The 17,650-nt window shown below is 39.2% G+C and overlaps 1 protein-coding gene across 1 annotated transcript in view; it reads right to left on the bottom strand.

Annotated features, from left to right (window-relative positions):
• Nucleotides 1-729: 729 nt before the first annotated feature.
• The window catches only part of LOC102419910 (protein lin-9 homolog), a gene marked incomplete at both ends in the record, with an annotated part of 27,418 nt that continues 10,497 nt past the window's right edge, over nt 730-17,650 (bottom strand). Inside the window, 5 exon segments of the mRNA XM_014450345.1 lie at nt 730-872; nt 3,970-4,103; nt 7,138-7,295; nt 11,829-11,954; nt 13,349-13,482. Coding sequence (XP_014305831.1) covers nt 730-872; nt 3,970-4,103; nt 7,138-7,295; nt 11,829-11,954; nt 13,349-13,482 — 695 coding nt within the window.

Below are 17,650 nucleotides of genomic sequence, written 5' to 3'. Positions count from 1 at the left end.
GTCCTGGAGCAGGTAGATAGGAGACTTGGTGGAATCCTATTTTCTTTTCATTAGCCAGAAAACGGAGATTTAGAAAGCTTAGAAACTTGACCCGACTTGAAAATGACTAGGTTTTCTCACTGTGCAGAATATAGTCAAACACTGCTGCAGTTAAATATTTTACCCTTAGTTCTCCCTGTGTGATCTACAATAATAATCTGCTTCGTGTTGATATTTACTGCTGTGTTGCTAACAATTACCTGAAAAAGAAGTTGGGGTGCTTCACTGGGCTGGAAAAAGTTTAGCTAAATCAGAAAGCAGGTCAAATTAAGCAACTTTATTCTATATCTATAAAAGGCTAAGTTGACACACATGCGTGATACATATAAAGCTCTCGCTGACGCCAATCGCATGCGTTTTTCCATCTGTCATTGTCCACTGTGAATTTGGTTGACACTTCTATTATAGAGAAAGGGCAAACAGCGACATTAAAATATTTCTTCTAATTAATTTCCTTTCAATGTGCACGAATTCGTGCACCAGGCCACTAGTATTTAGATAAAGACTCAATTCTCTTATATTTAATATTGTATTAAAAAGTCTACAAAAATATTTCCAGTTGAAGCAACTGGTTACTATTTTATTTAAAATCTGACAACTCAAAATAATATGGGCCCCTCCTGAGGCTGCTGTAATAGATGTATATTTCATAAAAACATAATTCACATTGATAATAACCATTTAAATTACTGATGACATTTTAAAAACGTTACCGTAGTGGGTGCTGGGAGAAGAGGAGGGTAATGCAACCGTGGTGGAGTCATAAAAAACCGAGAAGGCCGCTGTTTTTGTCCAAAGGCAGCAATGGGCATTGTCTCATGAGGCTCATTACTCTACGGGAAACGAGAAAAGTCCTAGACTTGTAGAAGTTTGCCAATCATTTTAGTCTCATACACATGACATTTCTGCTTGATATACACTAGCTCATACGGTTTTCCAGAGAATATATTATCCTACAAAGATCAAAGGGCTAGAACTTAAGTCAGAGTATGAAAATACTACTTGACTACCAAGAAAGTGAACCCACAAAACAAGAAGAATTAAGAAAAAGACCAAAAGCCGAAACCGGTTTGGCTCAGTGGATAGAGCGTCGGCCTGCGGACTGAAGGGTCCCAGGTTCGATTCCGGTCAAGGGCATGTACCTTGGTTGCGGGCATATCCCCAGTGGGAGATGTGCAGGAGGCAGCTGATCGATGTTTCTCTCATCTATGTTTCTGGCTCTCTATCTCTCTCCCTTCCTCTCTGTAAAAAATCAATAAAATATATTTTTTTTTTTAAAAGAAAAAGACCAAAAGACCAAAACAGAGGATCAATGATGCTGCCTGTGTGTTAAAGACCATCTAAATGCTACCTACTGTAATTAAAGTGAACTCTCTGGCCAGAGAAAAATAGTTAGGTGTTCTCAAAAAGGAAATTACATTGATGAAACAGAAACCATTTTCCTATATTGGAAAGGAAGGTTGAAAGATTTCATCCTTCAATGAAAAAACTTATGTTTGGTGTTCTTTGCTCTATAGCTAGTCCAAATTTTCTTTCTCTCTTATTTGTCCTCTCTAAAAATTCTGTTGGATAAGGAAACCCTCACAGTAAATAGTCATAGTTTTTAAAAAGTACATATCAGAAAAGGAAGATTCTTTTTATTTTTACACTAAGGAGATAAAGAAATTTTGATTTTTTTATTTTGTTTTTGTTGTTCACCCTCACCTGAGAGTATTTTATCCATTGATTCTTAAAGAAGTGTAAGGGAGGGGGGGAGAGGAAGAGAGAAAAACATTGATGTGAGAGAGACACATCGATAGGTTACATCCTATACATGCCTAAGGGCCAGGGATTGAGCCTGCAACCAAGGTACATGCCCTTGACTGGAATCGAACCCGCAACCCTTCAGTCCACAGGCTGATACTCTAACCCAGTGGTTCTCAACCTTCCTAATACCGCGACCCTTTAATACAGTTCCTCATGTTGTGGGGACCCCCAACCATAACATTATTTCCGTTGCTACTTCATAACTGTAATTTTGCTACTGTTATGAATCGTAATGTAAATATCTGATATGCAGGATGTATTTTCATTGTTACAAATTGAACATAATTAAAGCATAGTGATTAATCACAAAAACAATATGTAATTATATATGTGTTTTCTGATGGTCTTAGGCGACCCCTGTGAAAGGGTCGTTCGACCCCCAAAGGGGTCGCGACCCATAGGTTGGCGACCCACAGGTTGAGAATCACTGCTCTAACCACAGAGCGAAACCAGCTAGGGCATAAATTTTGATTTTTAATTGTAGGCTCATAAACCTTAAAAGTCAAATTAAAGAAATTTTTAAAAAGGGAGGCTAAAGGCTAACAATTTAATTTCCAAGATGCTTAGAGGCAAACAATCTATATATATTAAAAGGCTAAGCGACTGTCCGACCGGTGGCTAGGTATGATGCACACTGACCACCAGGGAGCAGACGCTCAACGCAGGAGCTGACAAGCTGCAGTTACTGAGCAGCGGCGGTTCTTGAGTGACGCACCCGGAACCAGAGAGGAGGGAGCCCAATTCCAGGGTCCGTTACCTGAGAACTGCCCTGTCGCAATCCGGGACCCCTTGGGGGATGTCAGAGAGCACGTTTCGGCCCAATCCCCACAGGCCAGGCCAAGGAACCCCACCTGCCGGAGGAACCCCGCTCATTCCAAAGACGCCCTTTGAGCCACAGCACTGCCCCAGGTGCGGCCGGCCTGGGAGGGACCTTGGGAGGTTGGCTCCAGGGCGTGTCCGGCCCATCTGGCCCAGTACCGTCCTGCCAGCCACCTTCTAATTAATTTCCTTTCAATGTGCACAAATTTGTGCACTGGGGCACTAGTTTTACTATAAAAAAGTCATTACTGTCCTGGCCGGTGTGGCTCAGTTGGTTGAGCATCATCCCACATACCAAAAGGTTCAATTCCTGATCAGGGCACATATCTAGGTTGCAGGTTTGATTCCTGGTTGGGGTGCACAGGGGAGGCAGGTGATTAATGTTTCCCCCAGACCCTCCCTAAAAATCAATAAAAGCACATCCTTGGGTGAGGATTAAAAAAAAAGAAAGTTCATTATTGAGCCCTGGCCAGGTAGAGCTCACTTGATTAGAGTGTTGTCCCAGTACACCAAGGTTGCAGGTTCAATCTCTAGTCAGGGCACATATAAGAAACCACCAATGAATGCATAAATAAATGGAACAACAAACTGTTTCTCTCTCAAATCAATCAATAAAATTTTTTTTAAAGTTCATTATTCACTTTTTAAAAGCTTTGTTAGATTGCAGAGATTAGTTCTTAAAATTATTTTAACTTATTAGAAAGGTGTATAATTTTCATGACATTGCTAGATCAAGTACAATCATGAAATAACAGCCCAGTAGTTTAGTGGACTGTATCAGAAACTCGAAAGACCTGAATTCCTCTCTCAGCCCATCAGGAAACCAGCTCTAGAGCCTGGACTAAATTACTTACAGTATTTGTAATGACTAATGTCTCAGTGTCATCATGCAAGAAGTGGGAGTGACTAACACCTGCCCTATAGAATGCTGGGGATAAACAGGAGAACAAACTTTAAAGTGAAAGATGTTACCTCAGACTTTAAAAATCATTTAAGAGGACTATACTTTAACAAAACAGCTGAAACGAAAGTGTTTATAGAGCTTATTCGAGTCAGAAGTGACGAGTTCTGTTTCACTAAAGTGCTATGTGGTTAAGGTCTAATAGAGAAATGGCAGATTCTCAACAATGTGAAATGCTTATGTATAGTTCTGTCCCAGGGGTCCCAGAGGCAGGGCTTGGAACCCTAAGGATCTTTTCCTCAGTGACCTGAAATCTTGGTGATATCATACAGGACAATCTCTAAGAAAATTCTACGTAACATAGTTAATATGCATAACATACAAATATATTATGAAATACTCACAAGAACTTCGTAGTCAGGGATAGTATGGGTTCCCAGCCCTGTCCTATCGAAAGTTACTCTGTAAGTAGCGTTACAAGTATCCACAGCATCTATTTGCCCAGTGAACAGACCATCATGAACACCACGTAATCGTGCTGAGAAAAGAACCAAAAAAGGCATTATGTTTGGAAGATATAAAGAACTGTCAAATGCAAAACTGCTCCAAGCATGTAATTTGAAACATAGAAAGAATAGTATTGTTGTCTGTTATAGTGTCCAAAAAAATTTACGCATTTTATTTTCAGTTTAGAGAAACAAAAAAATTTTTGATAGAAAACTATAAATGAGCCCTAACCGGTTTGGCTCAGTGGATAGAGCGTCGGCCTGCAGACTGAAGGGTCCCAGGTTCGATTCCGGTCAAGGACATGTACCTGGGTTGCGGGCACATTCCCAGTAGGGGGTGTGCAGGAGGCAGCTGATCGATGTTTCTCTCTCATCGATGTTTCTAACTCTCTATCCCTCTCCCTTCCTCTCTGTAAAAAATCAATAAAATATATTTAAAAAAAAAAAAGAAAACTATAAATGATGATCCCTATTTTGATATATGAATGAAATCTCGTGTCTACCAACCTAAAAACAAAATACTTTAAAATCACGGCTTTAAACTCTGAACTAAAAAAAAGAAAAGTCAACAAAAGAACTTTGGTTATTGCACTAATGAGTGAAACAACAGGTAGAGTTCGACTTGAAAAAAAAGAAAAAGAAAAAAGACAGGGATGCTGTGAAGAATGAATATTCTAGGCCTAAGACTGCTATCCTTCCTTGGAAAGGCCTGACTGCAAGATCGGCATCCGAGAACTTGAATTTCAAGAGTGTTCCCATACTGATCAAGGTGGTTTCCTGTGCCTAGGATGTTTGTAAACACGGTGTGATGTATGCTGAGTACTCGCTTTCCTTTGGGAGTCTGGAATTGCAGTATATGCTATAAGAGAGTACCTACATGACCAGCCCCCCAATAAAAACCTGGGTACTGCATCTGACGAGTTACTTTGGTAGCCAATACCTCAGGTGCAGTTACACCTGCTGTTGGAGGGACTAAGCAAGTCATGTGTGACACCAGGAAGGGATTCTGGGAAGCTGGCGCTCGTTTCCTCTAGACTTTTGCCCGGTGCACCTTCCCCTTTGCTAACTTTGCTTTTATCCTTCTCTGTAATAAGCCAAGGCCCTGAGTGGTGAGCACTCTGACTCTTTCTAGTGAATCACCAACTCGAGGGCAGTCTTGGGGACCCCTCACACAGGTGAATTTTGGTGTCACTATTATCTAAATCCAATCTGAAATAACATCAGGAAAATCCAAGCAAACAACCATTTTTCACTCATATTCTTTTGAGTGAAAAATATAAGAATGGCCTGTAAGGCAAAGTGAGCCCGGCCCGCGTGGCTCAGTGGTTGAGCATCGACCTATGAACCAGGAGGTCACAGTTCAATTCCCGATCGGGGCACATGCCCAGGTTGTGGGCTCGATCTCCAGTGTGGGGCGTGCAGGAGGCAGTCGATCAATGATTCTCTCTCATCACTGATGTCTCTCTCTCTCTCTCTCTCCCTCTCCCTTCCTCTCTGAAATCAATAAAAATATATATTTTTTTTAAAAACTAGGCAAAGTGACACATTGTGTATGGACAAAAAAGTACAATACACAGCATCATTTTAACAGAACATAAATATTCAATATAAGACTGTTTAAAAGAATCAATTGATTAAAAAAAACACAATTGTAGGAGCCTAAACTAGTTGCAGTCTTTGACAGATCAATGAAGGGAAAAGGCACAGGTGTGTAGAAGATATAAGTAATAAATAAAGTTGAATAAGCAGCATAAATACAGAGAAGGACTCCCAGTATGACAGCATGAAGAGGCTGGTGACTCTTCTCCACAAAACAAGTATAAACCTGTACACACAACCATTTCAGTGAAGTGGAAATGGGTCAAATGCAAAAACAACTAAGAAAGGTTCAGTGTTGAAAACTGTCACAGCTTCAGGTAAAGTCAGGAAGTCAGTGGCCGTTTGTATGAGGCTATGCACATCCCCCACCCCCACCACTGGTTGGTGAAAATGGCTTTACTAGTGCGATGGCTGCTCATGGAAACCAGCCGTGCTGTTGCCATAGGGAGCAGATTCGATGTGGACCAAGAGGTAACACCTGTGACTCTGCCAGTGAAAAGGGATGAACTACATCAGCAAAGAAGAAAAACCCACAGCTGTGTAAGCCCATGGGATAGTCCTGGCTGACATGAGTGGCAGAATAGCCCGACATTTAACAGAGATCCTGGACACTGGAGAGCCATAAAAGGGCTGAGGTAAGCTCTCCGTAGTCCTGGGCTAACTGGAAAACTACAGGGACGGGTGGGGAGTACCTAAGAGAGTCCGGAAAAAAGTAAAAGCTGCCGTAACCGGTTTGGCTCAGTGGATGGAGCGTTGGCCTGCAGACTGAAAGGTCTCAGGTTCGATTCCGTTCAAGGGCATGTACCTTGGTTGCGGGCACATCCCCAATAGGAGGTGTGCAGGAGGCAGCTGATAGATGTTTCTCTCTCATCAATGTTTCTAACTATCTCTCTCCCTTCCTCTCTGTAAAAAATTAATAAAATATATTAAAAAAAAAAAAAAAAAAGTAAAAGCTAAGGCTCCCTTCCCTCCAGAAACAGTCCCTGATTAGTTCAAACATTTCTGTAATTAAACCACCCACTCACTTATCACCTTGCTATTTCTTGTACTACATAAGTTGTGATTTTAGTTTACCAAATTCTTGAAGATTAATTTAAACTTGGTTTTGGCGGTACTTTCCCTCCCTGTTATAAATGAAGAATATACAGAATCACACCTACAAATGGACAAAATTTATACCCTTACAAAATTCTGGGCAAACTAGTGAATAATTTAGTTTTATTAAATCATTAGAAATGGACTATATCTAGACCCAAGGATCCTAAGAACAATGGTGTTTATGAACTACACAGAAAAGTCTGCTTTAAAAAAGGAAAAACAATTCACAGATGAAGAAACAGTTATCTCTATAGTATACTGCTGTAGAATTATATTTAAGCTTTCTAAATTTAAAAGTCATTTCTCTAATGGAGTTTATTTTGGAGAAAAATTAAAAATCAAAATATCAGTAAGCTTGTCTTTACTAACCTGTAACTTTGGTTCCAATGACCAAGGGCAAAGGAATCTCATCTGGGAGATCTTTGAATTGTGAAAGATCTGCAACTTTCCTTTGTTGCAAGAGCCGGATTTTCTGTCGTTTCTGTTTTAATGCTGATCTTTCTTCCTCAAAAAATGCAGAAGAACATCTAGAATAAATTATAAAAATAATATAAAATAACTACCCTATACAAAAACTTTAAATCAGGCCATCCATCTCGTTCTTGAGTACTGTATTTAAAATGGGTTCATAGAAGGAATAATTTCTTTTCAAACATCTTATTAAAAACAGACCTTGCAAGACTCAAAGATACATAAGCAAGTCTAGATTGTTCCTTCCTACAAAGCAGAAGGATTTGTTCACATCCTTTGACAAAACTGTGGCTGGATCCCAGGTCTTCTCTTAAGGAAAAAGGTCCATTTTAATATTCTATTAAGAAGAGCATGACATTTTCCCTGTCACCCAGTGAGCCTGCTAACACAGAAATTAAATATTAGACGTGCCTGTGTAAACGCTTAATCATTCTTCCTGCCTTGAAGTATGAATACTAAATTTACTCTTATCTTTAGGGATTGTCTTACTTATATTTTCAAATTCTATGAAGAAACAAAGGTATTTAAACATAGATTTCATGCCACAACATATATATCATCACAGTCGAGATTAATAAAGTATGAAGACATCGGTTACCATTAAGTTTCCTTGTGCCACTTTATTATTCTTATTTTGCACTCCTCCTACTTCTTTTTTTTTTAATTAAATCTTTATTGTTCAGATTATTACATTTGTTCCTCTTTTTTCCCCCCATAACTCCCCTCCTCCCAGTTCCCGCCCTACCCTCCGCCCTCACTCCCCACCGTCCTCATCCATAGGTGCACGATTTTTGTCCAGTCTCTTCCCGAATCTCCCACACCCCTTTCCCCCCAAGAATAGTCAGTCCATTCCCTTTCTCTGTCCCTGATTCTATTATAATCACCAGTTCATTCTGTACATCAGATTATTTATTCACTTGATTCTTAGATTCACTTGTTAATAGATGCATGTTTGTTGTTCATAATTTGTATCTTTACCTTTTTCTTCTTCTTCCTCTTCTTAAAGGATACCTTTCAGCATTTCATATAATACTGGTTTGGTGGTGATGAACTCCTTTAGCTTTTCCTTATCTGTGAAGCTCTTTATCTGACCTTCAATTCTGAATGACAGCTTTGCTGGATAAAGTAATCTTGGTTGTAGGTTCTTGCTGTTCATCACTTTGAATATTTCTTGCCATTCCCTTCTGGCCTGCAAAGTTTCTGTTGAGAAATCAGCTGACAGTCGTATGGGTATTCCCTTGTAGGTAACTGAGTTTCTTTCTCTTGCTGCTTTTAAGATTCTCTCTTTGTCTTTTACTCTTGGCATTTTAATTATGATGTGTCTTGGTGTGGTCCTCTTTGGATTCCTTTTGTTTGGGGTTCTCTGCACTTCCTGGACCTGTAAGTCTATTTCTTTCACCAGGTGGGGGAAGTTTTCTGTCATTATTTCTTCAAATAGGTTTTCAATATCTTGCTCTCTCTCATCTTCTGGCACCCCTATAATTCTGATGTTGGTACGCTTGAAGCTGTCCCAGAGGCTCCTTACACTATCTTCGTATTTTCGGATTCTTTTTTCATTTTGCTTTTCTGGTTGGGTGTTTTTTGCTTCTTCACATTTCAAATCTTTGACTTGATTCTTGCGCTTCTCTGGTCTGCTGTTGGGTGTCTGTATAATATTCTTTATTTCAGTCAGTGTATGCTTAATTTCTAGTTGGTTCTTTATCACAACATCGAGGGTCTCATTAGATTTCTTGTAGATCTCATTAAGTTTATCGGCAGTTTCTAGAAAATTATTGAAAGACCTTAAAAGTGCGGTTTTAAAAAAAAAAAATCTTTTGATGAATAAAAAAACAAACAAACAAACAAACAAAAAAAAGTGCGGTTTTGAGCTCTATACCCTCCATTTCTGTCATGTTTCTTTGTCTCCGCATTTTTTATGCTTTCTTGGTGCACCCCCTTGTGGTCTTTGTGCACAGTCTTGTTCTAGTTAAGCCTTGATTGTTGTCGGCAATACTGGGGGTGATTTGACCTCCAGGCTAACTGGCTGTGAGAATCAGCTGTGTCTGCAGTGGGAGAACTACTGTCCTCTAAGGAGGTGCTAATCTAGCCTTTGCCTGAGGCTATCCGGCAAATGCCTCTGTGCAGGGCTTGGGCGGGGCGGGTCCCAGGGGATCTACAGGGTGGGCAGAGCGAGCAGTTATGGCTGCTCTCAGTTCCGTCCCCAGGGGCTCTGCCTCTCAGAGTCCCAGCAACCGCTGCAAACCTCGGAGAGAAAGCTGCCTTCGAGTTCCGACCGAAGCCAGACAGTCTCACTTCTCCCGTTTGAGTCTGGGTCCCTAGAGACTCGCCCGGATCTGGAGCTCAGAGTCTGAGACTCCCTCCCGATTGAAAACAACAACCGCGCCCTCAGCCGCCAGCCCACTCCGCACCTTAGTATTTCACTTCAGCACTGCGCCTCCTCTGAGTCTCGGTATGCTATTCTCTTTCCTCCTAGTTGTAGAACTTCCACTCAGCCAGCCTTCCTGTGGTTCTGGATGATGTCCGTTCCGTCTTTTAGTTGTATTTTTGAAGTGGTTGTTCGAGGCAGCAAACTCCAGCGTTAACCTATGCCGCCATCTTGGTTTTCTCCTCTCCTCCTACTTCTATACTCACATTTCCTAAGCAATCACTGAGTTGCTTTCCATCATTATCATTTCTATCTTCTAAAATTTTATATAAATGGAATCATCTAGTAGGTACTCTTTTGTCAGACTTCTTTCATTTAGCATAGTTATTCTAAGAGTCATCCATGTTGTCATGTATCAGTGGTTCATTCCTTTTTACTGGAAAACAGTATTCTATTCTATGGACGCATCACCATTTGTTTATCTATTCTCCTATTGGTGCACGTTTGGGTTGTTTCCTGTTTGGGGCTTTTACAACAAAGCTGACACGAACATTTGTGTATAGGTTTTTGTGTAAACATATACTTTCATTTCTCCTATGTGAATACGTAGGAGTGAAATGGATGGGTCACATGGCCAGTGTATGTTTAAACTTTTAAGAGACCAAATATCACCAAAGAAGAAATATAGATGACAAATAAACATATGAAAAGATGATCCACATCATATTGAAGCATCCATCTTATACAAAACCTGCTGTTTGAAATTTTAACCCTGCAATTTTGGCTTCTGTAAATGCTTGTTGCTTAAATAAGGAAAATAACACTCACTCCCATTCCAGAGAGGCCGTAAACTATGCCCCAGACAGAGCTGGCACCAGGCCAGGCCTTGAGATATGGTCTCATGGCCCCTTCCCAGCACACAGGCCTCCTTTCTCAGAAGGCCTGCCAAATTTGGGAGACAAAGAACTGGAAAAAGTATAAATAAGGAAAGTTTCCTCCATGTTGGGGGCTCAGAATTTGAAAGACATTTTTCTCTGGGCCCGTGCATAATAATAATAAAATGTAACTCCCTTTCTCTAAATGTTGCTTAGTTTTTCTCCGTTCTTCTGTAACAATATGTCATTAGGGAAATGCAAATGAAACGAGATGCCACTATTCTATTAGAATGCCAAAGTCCACGCACAAATGCTAGCCAGGCCATGAAGCAATAAGACTCTTATTCACTACTGGCGGGAAAGCAAAATGGTGCAGCCACTTTGGAAAACAATTCATTGGTTTCTTATAAAACTAAACATACTCTTACCATATGATCCAGCAACCACAGCCCCGGTATTTACACAAATGAACTGAAAACTTAGGTCCACACTAAAATCTGCACATGGGTGGTTATAGCAGCTTTCTTCCTAATCATCAAAGACTGGAAGCAACGAGGTGTCCTTCATAGTGAATGGTGTACATATAGATAATGAAATACTATTCACGGCTAAAAAGAAGGTGCTATCAAACCATGAGTTACTAAGTGAAAGAAGCCAGTCTGGAAAGGCTACATACTCTATGATTCCAATGCATGACATTCTGAGAATGCAAAACTAGGGAGATGATAGGAAGGTCAGTGGCTGCCAGGAGTTGGGTGGAGAGGAGGGACGCACAGGTGCAGCTGAGGATTTTTAGGGCAGGGACTCTACTCTGTCTGATGATAATGGCGGGTATATGTCCTCATATAGTCCTCAAAACCCACCGAAAGTACACCACCAAGAATGCACCCTAATGTTAACGACAGACTTTGGATGGTTATAATGCAGTGACGGCGAACCTTCTGAGCTCGGCGTGTCAGCATTTTGAAAAACCCTAACTTAACTCTGGTGCCGTGTCACATATAGAAATTTGTTGATATTTGCAACCATAGTAAAACAAAGACTTATATCTTTGATATTTATTTTATATATTTAAATGCTATTTAACAAAGAAAAATCAACCAAAAAAATGAGTTTGCGTGTGTCACAGGTTCGCCATCACTGTTATAATGTGTTGATGTAGGTTCACCAATTGTCATACATGTTCCCGTGTTGGAGGATGTTGATCACTGTGAAGGCTATGCCTGTGTGGAGGCAAGGGGGTATATGGGAAACCCCTACACCTTCCTCTCAATTCAGTTGTGAACCTAAATCAACGTAGTAATGACACTCCCAACATACTGATTTTACTTGAAACAAAACCTTCTTACCTCCGTGGTTTTCCCATTAGCCGCCTGATTTTTCCCCATTCTACTCTTGTTAACTTTCTTGTTTTCAAATTAGGAAAAGATTCCTTTAGACATACACAGAAATCATTATCACCTTCAAAGAGCGGTCTACAAAATAGAAATGGTATTTTAATGGTTAATAGACAATGTGTTACTTAAAGAGACAAAAACTTAAATATGCATTTCAATTTTCAACATCAAACTAATCACAAAATGCAAACTTTCAGTTTTACACAAAATATATACACATCAGATACACAAAGGGCTAAAACTGCATTAAATTCTTGGCTTTTGTGGAACAAGTCATGTGTAACAGTTAGCCTGTGCTCGAGAGGCCCAGCAGACACTGATGTTCAATGTCCTCAGGAGTATACCCTCGGGGCTATCCTGGCTCTGGCATGGCACCCGCGAGGATAAGCAATGTTAGCTGCAAAGTGTTTGTCCCAAAAGGAACACCTTCATCAAGGAGTCCTCTTTGAGAATAAATCCATTTTAGAAGACTGGAGCACTCCAGAAAGTTAGAATGGAATTCAAGAACTCAGACCACACTCCGACACCCTCAGAGCCTGCTTATACACCTATGGAAAACCTGTGGACAACAATAATTCTATTCATGGGTTTGGGCAATCAAGAACCAGCAATGATACACAAAGGTCTTGGGCTCTGGCCAGGGTGGTTCAGTTGGTTGGGTGTTGTCCTGTGCACCATAAGGTTACTGGTTCGATTCCCAGTCTAGGCACATGCCTGGGTTGTGGGCCTGATCCCCAGTATGTGGCATGCAGGAGGCAGCCAACTGATGGTTCTCCTCACATCAATGTTTCTTTTTCTCTCACCCTCTTCCTTCCTCTCTCTCTAAAAATCAATAAAAATATATATATTTTTTAGAAAGGTCTTGGGCTTAAATATGAACATTCACGAGATTTACCAGATGAGAGTAGGCAACTGACGTGGAAGGGAAGTAAAGATAAGTAGCCAGCAAAGCACCACCCATAACCAGCAGGGAATAGAATGTGATGGCTGAGAAACCAACATTCTTCCTCAGTAAACACTGTTATTGCATAGATTCTTAATGTTTTATTTAAACGCTTATGTGTAACTAAAGTTCCTAAGTGCTACCAAATAAGAAAGACTATCCGTCTAGAAATCTTATTGAATCCACGATTTCTCTACTATTATACTAACACTTAAAATCTGAACACTTATAAAACAAGTCCCATTCGTTGCAAATACTGGTTCTTTGTGTCACAGTCGTTATAAATTATAATATAAAAATTATACTTTCATTTTATTTTACACTAAAATGTATAATAACTTCTTCCTCAAAAAAGGGGAAGAAAACTATGAGAAATGGCAACAGATCAAACCAGAATAAAGAATAGAAAAAAGAATTTAGGAAAAGATAGGATCAAAATGGACCTACAGAAAAGGTTATAGCTTATAACGTTTGAAAAACTTAAATTTTTGCTTCAAGTAATATTCATCATATAACTCATGATACATACTTATCTATATTTGAGTAGAACCACTCATATATGCACCATTTATGTGCTTTGGGAAGCTTGAGTAGGTTGCGTAATCGAAAACCAATCTTTTGTGAGGCTTTCTTATCTGGTGTTGACATTGTTGCTGTAAATTTCTATACAATAAAGAAACAGAGATTAATTACATTTCCATTAAGTAAAAATGAGCTTCTATAACATTGAATACATTTGTAAAAAGGTAGATTATAACTCAAAAAGACTCAACAATATCCAACATGAAACTTTTGTTATTATTTAATAAGCATTCTAATTAATTATGACAAAGTTAATTAAAGCCTCTGGTTTCATAACATTCCTACAAAGAAGGTGAACTATGTGTCCCCAACATGTTTGCACTGCAGTACAATTTCAATTAAGGCAAGCAGGAAAAAGATGCTTGTGAGAAATATTCCTAGAGTTCCTGGGCCAGAAAAGACCAGTAAGAGAACTTGGCTACTCCTGAGAGAGTCAGAGAGAAAACATACAAGCAAGCACGAGGCCAGATGGTTTCCAGAGAATTCTTATATTAAACCAGGGCTCCAATGCTATTAAATTGTTTCAAATCACTGAAGAAGAAAACATAGTTCCAAACTATTTTCATAAAGACCACGTAACATAGATAATAAAATCTGCCCCAAGTATAATAAAAGTAAACCTCAGAAAATACCACTTATTTCTATGAAATTTAAAAATGCTTGGAAAGATATCCTGTATTAATGGGCTGCAAAAATTAATATAGAGTGGGGCAAAAGTAGGCTTACAGTTGTTCGTATGGAAAATAATACAATAATTAATAAATAATACAAGAATAAACTGTGTTTCACATATGAAGAAAAATTGTTTCATGTACATACAACTGTAAACCTACTTTTGTCCCGCCCTGTATTATTAATATCTCCATATTACCCAAAACAATCTAGAGATTCAATACAATACCTGTTAAAATTCCAATGGCATTTTCACAGAAGTAGAACAAGCAATCCTAAAATTTGTATGGAACCACAAAGACCCCAAATCTCCAAAGCAATCTTGAGAAAGAACAACAAAACTGGAGGCATCATGCCCCCTGATTTCAAACTATATTACAAAGCTACAGTAATCAAAACAGTATGATACTGGCACAAAAACAGACACACAGGTCAATAGAATGAAGTAGAGAGCCCTGATATAAACTCATACATATGATAAATTAATTCAAAGGAGCTAAGAGTATTCAACAGGGAAAGGACAGTCTCTTCCATAAGCGCTGTTGGGAAAACTGGAAAAACACATGCCAAAGAGTGAAACTGAATTACTATCTCACACACATAAAACTAACTCAAATGCATTAAAAAACTGAATGTAAAACTTGAAATTCTTCCTAGAAGAAAACAGGCAGTAAGCTCCTTGACCTTGGTCTAAGTGACGACTTTTTGGGTTTGACATCAAAAGCAAAGGCACTGAGCCCAGCCGGTGTGGCTCGGTTGGTTGCGTGTAGTCCCATGAACCAGGTCATCATTCAATTCCCAGTCAGGGCACATGCCCAGGTTGCAGGCTTGATCCCCAGTAGGGGGCGTGCAGGAGGCAACCAATCAACAATTCTCTCTCATCATTGATGTACCTACCTCTCTTTCCCTCTCCCTTACTCTCTGAAATCAATAAAAGCATATTTTTTAAAAAAACAACAAATAAACTTCTAAAACTCAACAGCAAAAAAACTAGCAATCAATTAAAAAATGGGCACAGGATCTAAATAGACATTTTTCCAAAGACACACAGAGCACTGACAGATACACGAAAAGATGCTCCATATCACTAACCATCAGGGAAATACAAATCAAAAGCACAATGAGCCTAGCTGGTTTAGCTCAGTGGATAGAGCGTTGGCCTTCGGACTGAAGGGTCCCGGGTTCGATTCCGGTCAAGGGCACGTGCCCAGGTTGCGGGCTCTATCCCCAGTAGGAGGTGTGCAGGAGGCAGCCGGTCAATGATTCTCTCTCATCATTAGTGTTTCTATCTCTCTCTCCCTTCCTCTTTGAAATCAATAAAAATATATATGTAAAATAAAACACAATGAAATCTCACGTTATACCTTTTAGAACGGCTATTGTTAAAAAGTTAAGAAATAACAAGTGTTGGTGAGGATATGGAGAAAAGGGAACCATTGTGCACCATTGGTGGGAACGTAAATTGGCTGGAAAACAGTATGGAGGTTCCTCAAATAATAATAGAACTACCGTATGATCTAGCAATTCCATTGCTGGCCATTTATCAGAAGAAAATGAAACACTACTTGAAAAGACATAGACCCCCTTTTTATTAACCAATGTCACCCCAATAAATTTAATAATAAAAAGAAAAGATATACCCCCATGTTCACTGTAGTATTATTTACAATAGCCAAGACACAGAAGCAACCTAAGTGTCTATCAATGGATAAAAGAATAAAGAAAATGTGACACACACACACACACACACACACACACACACACACACTAGAATATTATTCAGCTATAAAAAAAGAACGAAATCTTTCTATTTGCGGCAACATGGATGGACCTTGAGAGTATTATGTTAAGTGAAATATATTAGACAAAGAAAGACAAATACCATATGATCTCACTTATATGTATAATCTAAACCAAACAAACAAACAAGCAAACAAAAACAAGTCCAAATTCATAGATACAGAGAACAGATTGGTTGCCACAGATAGGAGTGGGAAATGGGCCAAATAGGTCAAAAGGTAGAAACTTCCAGTTACAAAATAAATAAGTCATAGGGATGGGCTACAAAGTATGATGACTATAGATAATACAGTATTGCATATTTAAAAGTTGCTAAGAGATTTTAAAAGGTCTCATAATAAGAAAAGATATTTGTAACTGTGGTGACAAATGTTAACCAGACTTATTGTGGCAATGATTTTGCAATATATACAAATATCAATCATTATATTGTACACCTGAAAGTAATATGTTGTATGTCATTATATCTCAATTTTTAAAAAGCTTTAAAAAAAGAATGTTACCAGATAAACACCATCAGAACATCAAAAGAATACAGCACAACCAACTAAAATTTCTGTCAAAAATGCAAGGATTATAAATAGACACACAAAACAAAATGTAAGGAGAGTCCAGTATTAAAAAACTATTAATATAACTTGCCATTATTAATAAATCAAAACAATAAAACTCATATAATCACCTTCACTGATGCTAAAGACATTGATAAAATTCAATATCCATTAAAATAATTCTTAATGGAATAGAAATAGAGGAAACCACTGAAAAAATACAATAAACTAAAAGTTAAATGATACACCTAAAGTAATGCTTAGAGGAAAATCTACAGGGTAAATGCCTATACAGTGGGGCCTTGACTTACGAGTGTCCCGACTAACGAGTTTTTTGAGATACCAGCTGTCTCTCACCGGATTTTTTGCATTGAGTTGACAGAGTAATTTGAGTTAACGAGCTCCTTAATGAGCTCGGTCTCGGAACGAATTAAACTAGTAAGTCAAGGCCCCACTGTATTAGAAAAGAAGAAAGATCTCAAATATACAACCTACCTTTTCACTTTAAGAAACCAGAAAAGAACAAATAATACCCAAAGCAAGCAGAAGAAAAAAAAATCAAGATTAGAACAGAAATAAATGAAATAAAAAACAGAAAAACAATAGAAAAAAATGTGATGAAACCAAAAGTTCTTTGAAAAGATCAACAAATTTGACAAACCTAACCCTGGCAGGGTAGCTCAGTTGGTCAGAGCATTCTCCTACACCAGTGATGGCGAACTCATTTTTTTGGTTGATTTTTCTTTGTTAAATGGTATTTAAATATATAAAATAAATATCAAAGATATAAGTCTTTGTTTTACTATGGTTGCAAATATAAAAAATTTCCTTTACGCGCCCCCGCCCCAAAATTAAGTTTGTTTTTTTCAAAGGGCCGCCCCCCCGAACCAAAAAGGTCCCCCCTTTCTTCCCCCCCGGGGGGGGGGTTTTTCCCCCCCCGGGGGGGGCTACAAGAAGCACCCCCGGAATACATAAATAGGGGGGGCAACAAGTCGTTTTTTTTTTTTCTCCCCCCCCCCCCCCCCCCCCTCTCTCTCTCATCAATAAAATAATTAGACAACCCGGCCAGTGTGGCTTGGTTGGTTGGAGCATTGTCCCATGCATCAAAGGGTCACAGGTTCCATACCCAGTCAGGGCACATACCCAGGTCAGGTTGCTATGTGTCTCTCTCACATTGATGTTTCTCTTTCTCTCTCTGTCTCTCCCTCTCCCTCCCTTCCTCCCTC

The sequence above is a fragment of the Myotis lucifugus genome, unplaced genomic scaffold (assembly GCF_000147115.1).
Source record: "Myotis lucifugus unplaced genomic scaffold, Myoluc2.0 scaffold_2061, whole genome shotgun sequence".
Lineage (NCBI taxonomy): Eukaryota > Metazoa > Chordata > Mammalia > Chiroptera > Vespertilionidae > Myotis > Myotis lucifugus.
The sequence above is the reverse complement of the archived record's forward strand: the minus strand, read 5'-3'. Positions and strand labels throughout refer to the sequence as shown.